General features: G+C 46.3%; 2 protein-coding genes across 2 annotated transcripts in view; one reads left to right on the top strand and one right to left on the bottom strand.

Moving 5' to 3' along the window:
- The window catches only part of rest (RE1-silencing transcription factor), a 20112-nt gene extending 13299 nt beyond the window's left edge, over positions 1-6813 (bottom strand). The window contains exons 1-2 of the mRNA XM_008302652.1: positions 6210-6813; positions 2367-2659 (exon numbers count right to left, since the gene is read on the bottom strand). Of these exons, the coding sequence (XP_008300874.1) occupies positions 2367-2623 (257 nt within the window). The 5' untranslated portion in view covers positions 2624-2659; positions 6210-6813. The remainder of the gene's footprint in view (positions 1-2366; positions 2660-6209) is intronic.
- A 1492-nt stretch (positions 6814-8305) lies between these two features.
- Positions 8306-11716, top strand: part of b4galt1l (DP-Gal:betaGlcNAc beta 1,4- galactosyltransferase, polypeptide 1, like) — a 22123-nt gene continuing 18712 nt past the window's right edge. The window contains exon 1 of the mRNA XM_008302651.1: positions 8306-9152. Coding sequence (XP_008300873.1) covers positions 8849-9152 — 304 coding nt within the window. The 5' untranslated portion in view covers positions 8306-8848. The remainder of the gene's footprint in view (positions 9153-11716) is intronic.

Below are 11716 nucleotides of genomic sequence, written 5' to 3'. Positions count from 1 at the left end.
GGACATCATGTCTTGTTCCATCCACCAACTCCACGTTGCACCACAGACTGATGCTTTAATCCAGGGGCCTCATGTACAAAGACTTGCGTGGATTTCATACTGAAACCTGGTGTACGCTTCAATCCAGAAAACTGTGTACGCACAAAAAAATCCAGACGAACTAAAGCACATTTCCTTTGTACATCTCACTCAACGTGGAATTGACCACATGTTGGAGTATCAGACTCCTCCCTCTCCACGCCCCCAATTTAAATATGCAAATTAGTATAAACAGGGCCGACAGGTGGGATTCCCTCTCTGCATGATCAGATAACAGTAACCAGGATGAACGCACCCTGTTTGAGCAGAGAGTCGCCACTATTGTGGGTGACGTTGCTGTCACAGGGGTGGTGGGAGCACACGTAGGTCACTCAGATCACCCCAAGGTAAATATTTATTGTGTAACTCACAGATTTATTCATTATTCGGCTCATACAATAATCTGCTTGCAGCCAAACAACATACAGGTTCTTGCGTAATCATGCCAGGATATCAAAGAGGAAATCAAAGACTTTGTCTCATGTGAAATTGCTCAATTTATTATTTTCCAACAGACAATGAGGCAGGAGAAGACTGTGAGACGCAGTCCCAGCCTCGTGTCACAGACCCGGATTCCTCCAGCTGATCCTCCGCCGCAACAGCCAGCTGCTGATGCCCGTCCGGGGCGCACATGCTTAACGCGTGCCAGAGGGATCAATATTAAGACAATTAAATTATTTACTTACCAAGAAGCCACCCATCCCGCACCGTGCAGCTTCTCGTCTGTTCCCAACTACGCTGTTCGTCAGAATGAACGAGTCGTGTTTTGATTCAGGCCACCTCGTAACAACGTTACTTAAATGTATTTGCGCATCACAGATGATCTGTACATTGAACTGAATGAAAATGCCTCCTGTTTACATAAACACATCCATCTAGTGATGGTGCCTCTATAGCAATGTGTGTGCAGTCGATAGCTCAGATTACAGCAGGAAAACCGGCCGTCGCTACAAATTGCTCGTTTATGTCGTCCTGTTCAACTGCGGTGTGGGAGCTTGATGTACCTGGCTGACATTCGGATGGTTCCACCCGACACAGCTCGGCTCAATGTCGACTGGCACAGTCCTGATCGGTCGTCCAGCTCCCTCTGAATTGACCCTGTGGCTCGGAAGCCCAGTGGGTCAGCACCTGTATGGGCACAGGTAGGACATGGCTCCTGGATGTGTTGCGCTCCAATACTGGCCGCAGCTCCGCGCACAGTTCTAAGAGAATTACCTCGGGAACGTAAACGATGAGCCAGTCGGGTTTTCGGGGACCGAGAGGATTTTTTTGACTCAGGACGATCCTGAGCCAAAAAATTCTCTCGGTCTCCGACAACTTGTTCTCTTGGCACTGCTGCATTGGCAATATCCTCCAACAGGTCCAAAGCTGCCGTTGTTGTTAACGGCATCTTCTGCACCGTTTTACACACACTTCTATATCCACTCATCTGATTGCAAACACCTGGGTTTGTTAATTGTTCATCTAAGTGTCTCTGATGTGCACATCACTTTGAGGAATGACCTTTTTTTACATTGTTTTGTACATTTTTACATTCCCAGCATCACCTCTAAGTGTCGCCAACGGCTCAAAGCAATAGAAACGTGCGTACGCCAGTCAAGGAGTTGACATGGAGGACCGCACATTTCCATGATCATTTCACTCTTGATACATCTGAACGTGAGCCTGGAAAAGTGCTTACGCCAAGTGTTTGTGCGTACGCACCCTCTGTACATGAGGCCCCTGGTCTGGGAGGAGATCCCTCAGGAGAACGTCCACCACCTCATTCCACATCCACACCTCCATGGGATAATCATTTTGATTTACATTGATCATTTTTATGTTATTTTGCTCTCAACACATTCCACCATGTAATTAATCAATATAAGATCTAGGATGTGTTATTTTAGTGTTCCCTGTATTTTCTGAGCAGTGTATAAGGATGTGAAATATAAGCTACTGTGAATGTAAATGTAAAAGTTATTGTGGCCTTTTTCAACAAAGAAGTGTTTGTGGTGAAATATAAATGCTAACAATCAACTCAGAATCATGAAAAAACCCTGATTTGACCCCTCATAAGTTACTTAAGCCAGATTTTTAAAAATCAATTTTTCGTCTATCGGTTATCGGTACCCTAACTTGAGCAGGTTTTTTTTAAGGTTTCCCACGGGAACTGAACTTCAACATTTTAAGGCATGTTATTACACACCTTTACAAACATATTGGTGAAGAAATTGTTTGGTAACGATTTAGTTGCCAGATTTTGATATTTTTCCCTTACTACTAATGGTCACTTGCAGTAGCTCTACCTGATGATGCTCTCGTCCTCGCTGTCCGAGTAGCTGCATCCCACCGTCTTCAGCTCCATCATCTCCTTCTCGTCTGCAGCGCTGCCTTCGCCGCCGCCACCGCCCTCCGCCGCCGTCACCGCCGCCACGTTGGCCAGCATCACCAGCTGAGGGGCGGGCAGCGTGTTCCTGGGCATGTCGCTGAGGCTCTGCCCGTCCTCCATCAGAGAGACCCCCACGGGGAACATCTCCACCGAGAACACCGACTGAGCGGCCATGTCGAGTTCAGCTGTTCACCTCCGTAGGACCAGAACCTGCAGAGACCAACAACACGGAGGATCAGATGTGGCTGCCGGCTGAACGTTTGCATCTGCTCGTAGACCCACATGAAGAAGAACAGGACCAGAGAGCTTCATTTCAGACAGGTTTTGAACATTTTAGACAAGTTTCAAGTAATTAGGGTCCGAGCACTAACAGCACAAGGACCCTATTGAAATCCTTGGGTTCATTATTATTATTTGACACAATTTAGAAACTCAAATTAGAGGGTCTACACACTCACGAAAACTCACCCACATCCCCACACACACCAGGATTGGAGAAAAATTTGATATTTTAAGGGACGTGGACATGTCACTGTCAAAATGGCTCCACAGCGCCACCTTGAGGATTTCAACGGAGTCCCATCAGAAGGCCGAGAGCAGGGGTCGGCAACCTAAAACACTCAAAGAGCCATTTGGACCCATTTCCCATGGAAAAAAAAACAAACACTGGGAGCCGCAAAACCCTTTTGACATCCAAAATGAAGAGAACACTGCATCGTTTTTACCTTTATGCTATGTATAAGTTCATCAGCGCTTTTCAGTAAACCTGACAGGAAATCCGCCATGTTAGAAAAACGGCTAGCATGCCGAGCAATTTTTGCTGTTTTTCGGCCAATTCCTGGCATTTTCAAAATCTATCTCCTCCCAGGGGGTATGTCGTACACACCTGAAATGTGGCCAGCACCAACTACAGGAGGTGGTGATTAAAAGGTATTAAAACGCTACGCAAAAGTCTGACGGCGTGGAAATGGCGACCAATTTGCATAAAAGGCCAATATTTGCATTTTTGGTGTGTGTCCGGCACTCAACGGAGTCGTGTCAGAAGGTCGTTTCACTGAGACCTACGAGATTCGATGGGCTTGTGTAGCAGGTGGGGACTCATAAAAAAGTAAATCGGCACAAAGCCCTGAACCCAACAGGAAGTCCGCCATTTTGGAAAAACGACAACCAACTCTGTCGCGTTTTTGGCCATTTTCAAAATCTGTCTCCTCCTACAGGGAAGGTCGTACACACCTGAAAGTTGGCCAGCACAAACTACAGGAGGTGGTGATTACACGTTAGTAAAACGGTCCGCACACGGCGTGGAAATGGCGGCCTGTAGAATTTCACCAAAACATCATAAAACAGACGTGCTGTGTAACTGGCCTGTGTGTCCTCCGAGTCCCAGGCAGAGCGTGTTTCCACCACGGCCCGACACGCACGGCGCCGCGGCTCGCCACTAAACAGGAAGTGTCTCCTAACTCGCCCGCACGTGCTCCGATCTGCCCGAAACTCGACACGCAGGATCAAAGACCCACCCAGAGTGTGTTTCTGCCAAAACCCGACGTGCACGGACGCCAACAATCGTACGGCGAAGACCCGTCCATCGCTGCTTGCAGCTTTAATTCTGTAAACGTTTTTTTCACTTTTGGGCAAGTTTCAAGCAGTTTTGGCAAAGTTTTTTTAAATCCTTTTCATGGGTTTCAAGGAATTTCAGGTTTTAAGACACTGAAAAAGCTTTTGTAAAGTTTTTGAGTCATTCTGGACAGGTTGAAGTAATTCCTGACAAGTTTTTGTAATTTTGAAGAATAAAATAATATAAATTAATATAAAATAGAAGATTTTAACAAATATTCCACAGCTGGCATACACATTCCCACCTCCAACCACCGTTCTGGATATAAGATGCAATATTTCAGGATAAGGGCTGCAGGTGTATCGGTGGTTCGCACCGTTAGCACCTCACAGCTAGAAGGTCGCCGGTTGGCGTCCCGGTGAGGACACCCGGGATCTTCCTGCGTGGAGTCTCCATGTTCTCCCCGTGCAGCGTGGGTTCCCTCCGGGTTCTCCGGCTTCCTCCCACAGTCCAGAAACATGCTGAGGTTAATTGGTGATTGTAAATTGTCCGTAGGTGTGAATGTGAGTGTGCTTGGTTGTCTGTCTCTAAGTGTAGCCCTGTGATAGACTGGTTACCTGTCCAGGTGAACCTGCCTTCACCCTGAGTCAGCTGGGATAGGCTCCGCCCCCCATGACCCTGGTGAGGGTTAAGGTGTAGAGATGATGGATGGATTTCAGGATAACAAACCTCACTAAGGAGAACGATCATAAAAGATTGCAGAGCGGGTTTGGGAGATTGTTCATGCTGGCTGGGGTTCAGGGTCATTTGAGTCCTTTTAGACAGCTTTCAAGTCTCTTTGGACAAGTTTCAAGTCATTTTGGGAAACTTTTTGGAGACACTGTGAGTCACTGTGGGCAGGAATAATGACACCATGGACACCAGGCAGGAAAGGCTGAACTACAAATAAGGCACACTCAACACACAGACGGTAGAAAGAGATTTAGTCTCACTGTACAAGAAAAGTCTAACAAAGTGTAAATCCTTGTGCAGCATTTCTAAGAGCACAGCTCACACCGTGTTCGAGCTGACACGGTCCTCTGATCAGTGTCTGCAGGTTGAAGCAGCGCCACCGAGACCACGTTCAGAGGTCCGGCTGCAAAACTCCGACTTTAACCGAGGAGCCCCAACAGGTCGGTCGCCTTTAAATCACACTTTAACTGCAGATTGATGAGAACAGGTTCCGACGCGGTGACTAAACGGGCTTTTCGTGGGAAGACTGGAGCGACAAAAACTTCAAATCAACCACTAAACAACATTTCCACTCATACGTCGTCAGATCTTCACCGCAGTTTAATCTAATGACAGCTAAAGCTCTTTCTGTCAAAAACAAAATCAACAAAAACACTTTAGACAACAATGAAGCTCCGTTAAAGCCATCACTCTTAAAGATCCCGGATCAGAAACACGGTCAGAAGTCCGGCAGGAAAAAGCCCACTTCAACAGGTGAGCCCGAACAGGTGACAAGAGCTCCAAGAAGGTGGTTGAAACGGGCCGCCAGAGGAAAGATTAAATGCCCCACACCGAAAATGGGCAGCAAGCAAACAAACAAACAAACAAACAAACAATCTTAGATTCAGTTGAATCGGAAGCAGTTTGGTGCCTTGAGCTAAAAACAAAACACTTCAAAAGTGGACCAGAACAAACGGATTCAAGCCGATTAAAAACAACTTTCTCCTAAACCTCGGACACGTCTGCTGCCCGACCGAGTCCCGAACCGGACCCGCATCTGGGCATGTATCGGCTGGGAGTGTGCTGGAAGCGGCCCAGGTGGCTGCTGTCGGGCCGTGGGACGCGGGCGGAGCTGATGTTGTGATTCTCAGCGACCATTTCACATCCTCGCTCACTTTCACCAAACTTAGTTTGCGGAAGCGCGGAGTCCCGCAGCGACGTTCTGCTTCGGCTGAAAGTTCGTACAAAGTGTTAGCGGAGGTTTTTGCGGCTGTTTTGAGCGGCGATGTTGCGGATAACGGCGGGTTAACGGGGGGAGCGCTGCGGGCAGAGAGTCGGAGTGTTAGCCATGGTCCTGATCAGCCCCGGACAGCGCCTTCCTTCTTCACCGCCTCCATTTTAGCACAAACTACCAGCAACTTTCCAGCTCCGAGAAAAACGTCCCGGCGACGCCGCTCCGCCCGGCAGCCCGCACCCACCCACGGGGACACTCACCGACTCTTCACGTCCGAACTTTACTCGAACTTTGGTGGAGTTTTTGTCCACTTTTGTGGGTTTTTCCTTCGACGAACAGCGCAGACAGAAAAGTGGACACAAGTTTCCGCACATTCCTCCACAGGACGTACGGCCGCGACGTCATCACGTCGCCGCTGCTGAGCTGCAGGCTGTGAGGACTACAAAGACCAGCAGGACCAGCGGCCCTTCAGCTGTACTGACTACAGCCGTACGAAGTGCCCGGCATGCAGCTCTGAACAACCGAGTTTAAGCACAGGACAGAGACCAGTACTTGGTTTGGAATTCACCCTTGAAGTACAGAAAGTAAAATGTGGAATACACATTTTAAACCATAACTAATTGGACACAATGTGGTATTTTGTGAGAATAAACCTTTAAAAGTATGAGTACTTGGAAAGGAGCCTTTATGCTTCAAATATATAGACAGATAGTCGTATTTTGGGTGGGCTGATCCTTCAAAACTACAGGTACTTGGACAGAAAGAAGATTTTCTTTTTTGGTAGTATAAACCTTTATACTTCAAATACTTGGACACAAAGTAGTAGTTTGGTTGATCAAACCTTCAACTCTCAAAGAGGAAACACTACAAAACTAAAAAAAAAATGGAATTAAAAAATAGCAGAGAAAACTTGAGAAGGAAATTAAAATCTAAATATATATGTTAAAGAAATAATACAAAGAAAGGAAAACAATAAGGAAAAAAAGGGAAAGGAAGGAAGAAATAAAACTTAAGAAGTGATGAAATAAATTGGCAAGCTTATGAATACAAAAAGAGAAGTAATGAAAGAGGAAAATAAAACACTGAATGGTTAAGTAATCAGAAAAATAAATAAATAAATAAATAGGAGAGAAAAGGAAATCGGGGAAATAAATTTTTTTTTTTTTTTTTTTTTTTTAAAAAAGAAAGAAATAATGAAAAATGAATCAAACATTGAGAAGATGACCTACAAAAACGACTAAAAATGAGAGACAAAGGAATATACAATCAAAAATATATGTGTAAAGCAACTGGGAAGAAGTCGGAGATAAAAGAAGAAAAAGAATTAAAAAATAAAAATAAAAATAACATTTTTACTGACAGAGGCTGCTGGTTGTATTTTCAGTGATTTACCACATGGAGGCGCCACAAACTGTGGTGTGGCTGTCACTGTGGACATCACACCAGCACTTTATTTCACGTTTTTGATGATGATTTATCAGGTCAGACAGCTGATCAAACAGTCATTAGCGATCTATAACTGAAATCCTCGTGGAGCGGTCGCCTTGTTCAGAGCCATAAAGACATCAGTCATGCTGTTGAGGAGCATTTGGAGGCTCTGAAAGGACAGTGAAGCTTGAACATCTATGGACAAAGTGCACTGAAGTTCAAGGACACTATGTTAAACACTGTGCTGTCCTGGTAGAGCGGCTGTCCTCTGATTGCAAGGTTGGTGGTTCCATCCCCTCCACAGTCCAAGTGGCCTTGGGCAGGATGCTGAACCTGAAGCTGCTCCCGATGGCAGCAGCACCTTGCATGGCAGCTCTGTCTGTTGGTGTGTGAATGAGAAAACATCGTAAAGTGCTTTGAGTACCACAAAGGTAAAAAAGCGGTATATAAGTGCAGACCATTTACCAATAATGTCTCCCTGGTGAAGCCGAGAGTCCCCAGGTCCAGGTGGGACACAAGACCAACAGTAAGTAAGAACATCCTGCAGTTCCTGTTGGACTTCCAGTTCCAGGCTGACATGGAGCTGCTTGATAACCAACCTGATGCAGCTGACAGTAACATCAGGAACCACAGGAGAAAGGTTCAGGCCAAGGTAATGGGAGTATAATGTGACCCCCAAACCGGGAGAAAGGCCCCTGCAGGTTTCAGGCACAACATCTGTCCAGATGTGCAGTCCTAGCTACAGCTACGATGCTACACAGAAGGATTCTGTCAGAGGACTCGACTCAGTTACACCCCCTCATATAGACATATGAGTGTGAATATGTACACCCTAACCCTAACCCGTGTGTGAACGGTTATTTCCATTTTATTCTGAAGCCTGCGGCTGTATTTGACTTTTATTTTGAAGCCTGCCGCTGTGTTCGGCTTTTATTTTGAAGCCTGCAGCCGGAGGAAGTGTGCCGCTGGAGGCGTCGTGTCGCTGTGTAACTTGACGGATGAGTCCTCGGCAGGAAACTTCACAGACTCTCAGCGACTTTCTCGGGACTTCCAAACTCCGAAGCGGCGGCAGCTTCTGTCGAAAACCGGCGAAATTCGCCCGCGGACAGCTGTGTGAGGACTTTTTGGGGGAACTTTCCGTGTTTCTCGGCCGTTTTTCGGGCAGCTCGCTGACGGAGACACGGAGTTCCTGCGCCGTTAACCGTGTCGCGGTTAGCTCTGCCCGTTACTTGGCGCTGAGGAAGCTAACCGAGCTAACTGCTATCCAACTTCCACCGACGCTCGGCTCTCTGTTCCGGCTTCTTTCTGGGGCTTTTCGCCTTAATTTGACCGGACCTCGGCGGCAACCACTTCCCAGCGAACTTTTAAAAAATGGAGGCGGAAAGCAGCTAACGGTTCGGGAACAGAGAAGCTCCACTCTCCGCCGTTTTCGCCACCTCTGCCGGGTTCGAGTCGACAGCCCCAGGTCAGGATGCCCGGAGACTCCGCCGTGAACTTCAGCCTCCTGCACCGGACCTGCAAGCTGGTGGTGCTGCTGTGCCTCCTCCACATCTCCGTCACCGTCTTCTTTTACGTCCGCTCTCTGGACCTGCGCTTCGCCTTCGTCCAGAACCAGCAGTCCCATCATCACAATGTGACGGCCGCCACTTTCACTTCCCGAACCGAGTCGAAGGTGGAGCAGGAGGTCCGGCAGCAGGAGCAGCCACGGCCCGGTGGGAAGGAGGAGGAGCCGCAGAAGAAGCTGGAGAAGTGCCCCGAGACATCCCCTCTGCTCGGTAACTGATCAGTTCCATCGATCATCTCCAGTCCTGAGCTCTGAATAGCCGATTGATCAATACTGCTAGTCTGGGAATTAACTCATAAAATACTGTCAGCAGATAGAAAACATGTCAAACGATCAGAAAACCGCTTGAAATGTATGAAATACCAGATGATTATTAGTGCAACGTGTCCTAAACAAACAACAAACACAGTCCTGATAAGTTAGACGGAATGTTCACTAATGTGGAAGAAATCACAGATATCTTTAAACAATCTGAATATCAAAGCAGCTTCAATACAAAGTCAAAACATGTAAGAAATTAATCAAAAGTAAATAAAATAATAAGAAAAAAATGAATAAAGTGTCTCACAGATGTCTGATAATTCAACACAGAAGGAAACGTATCCCTAAATAATAAAATATTCCAATAGTGAATAAATAAAATGTCAGAGCAGCCTCACAAGAAGGTCTGAGAAGTAAAATGAAAAAACCCTCAAAAATCTAGAAGATGTTAACAGCAGTGATAAAATACAGCGTTCAATAAAAGCAGCATTTCCAGAGTAACAGAACATGTTAACCCTCAACCTTAACCCTTATCGAGACAGATTTAAAAAACCTAACCCTTAAAGATGTGTTTCATACATGTTTTATTACAGCTGCCACTTTCACTGACAGGACTGACATTCAGACGGTTATTTTATGTTTTACGCTTCCTGACATTTAGTGTTTAAATATGCTAATGAGGTGTTATTGTGGGAGCATCAGAGTCAGTAACAGAAATGTGTCACAAACAGATACCAGAGCTCTGTGGTGGTTTGGTGGCTCTTTGTGTGTTCCCTGTGACTCGCTGTCCCGTGTTGAACACCAGTCTGTCATGTCCACGCGACGAGAGCTCTGCTATGCCATCCAGTGTTTTTAAGTGCATGAGACTGAAACAGCAGACGAGACTGAAACAGCAGACGAGACGCTTTCAGCTGCTTCCTCGATGCCTTTAATCACCGAGTAGAGAGACGAGATGTGTGATCAGCAGAGCTGTGTGACCACAAATATGTGGACGCTTCCTCTGGCTGCCACATCACAGCTGGTTGTTGACCAGTGTTACATCACGACAGACACACAGCGTGAGGGAGATGCACACCATCACATTTTGTCTCATTGTGGGTTCAGCTTTTGCTGCACCTCTGTGGAAACAGCACAGCCATGGAGGAGGAGGGAGAGGCTGAACATGTCTGTGAGAAGGACAGAGACGTGTCCACAGGTGTTACCAACACTGGACAAAATGGAAGCTAAACACGCTGTAGATGGGTAACTGCTTTCACTGATAGAGATGATAGAGATGCTTCAGACACTGACTTGTCTGTGTGCTGTTTGTGAGTCATGGTGCTTTGTCTGTTTTCTTTACTGTCGGTCAACTGGTTTGTTTTGAGCAAACAGTTTGACACGGAGAGTTTTTTAATGAGAAATATAGATTTGGTTCCGTTTTGTGATGCAGCAGCACATCACAGATGGCACAGTCAGGACCATCAGAAAAGTTCTGCTTGGTCAGTTTCGGGCTGACAGTCACTTTGGAGGATTTCTTTTGACAAGCTGCTGACAGGTTTGAGTGAAGCTGACTAGCATCTGGTTACTTCTGACCTCTAGTTTGGGCTGTGTCGCCCACACAGCTGTTTGTGTCTAGATGTGGAAACCCTTACACTGAGCTCTGTAGTGTCCAGCTGTGATCCAGCTGTGATCCGGAGGTCGTCTCCTCGCTCTAACAGCATGTCTCCAGTCTGAACACTGAGGGAACATGGATGCAGGTCTGTTAGTCGGAATGTTTCCTCAGCGTTTTCCAGATGTGAGGGATGTGAACCAATGAACGGCACAGTGGATGCTCCTCCTCTTCCTCCTCCTCCTTCTTCTTCTTCATGGTTTGTGTCTGAGCTCAGGTTTCTGTCCTGTCTTCCTCTTCTTCTTCTTCTGCAGCAGCAGCAGCAGTTTGCTGCGAGAGAGGAGTTACAGGCTGCAGCAGCAGCTCACATCGTTAAGAGTCTCTGAGGAGGCAGTTGGTTGGAAACCAGATGTTTGTCTTCGTCACTGAGGCAGATGTAGACATGTCCAGTAGCACTGATGACAGCACGACTGGTGGCTGTTGGTTGTGTCATTACAAGTTGACACAAGTGTCCTGGTTTCACAATGAAAGTCTGCAGAACAGCTTCCTGATGAGCACCCAGCCTCCAAGGCCTCGTCCACCAGACACTCCGAACAGCCACAAAGAGACACTAAACTAACTCAAATAGACACAAAACTACAAAAAGACACTAAACTAACTCAAATATACACAAAACTAACTCAAATATACACAAAATTAACTCAGAGAGACACAAAACTAACTCAAATAGACACAAAACTACAAAAAGACACTAAGCTAACTCAAATATACACAAACTAACTCAAAGAGACACAAAACTAACTCAAATATACACAAAACCATCACAAAGAGACACTACACTAACTCAGAGAGACACTACACTAACTCAGATAGACACTAAACTAACCCAAATGACACTAAACTAACTCAGACACTAAACTAACTCA

Source organism: Stegastes partitus, unplaced genomic scaffold, assembly GCF_000690725.1.
Source record: "Stegastes partitus isolate 25-593 unplaced genomic scaffold, Stegastes_partitus-1.0.2 Scaffold1851, whole genome shotgun sequence".
In the NCBI taxonomy this organism is placed as follows: Eukaryota; Metazoa; Chordata; class Actinopteri; family Pomacentridae; genus Stegastes; species Stegastes partitus.
This window is presented reverse-complemented; position numbering and strand designations above follow the sequence as displayed.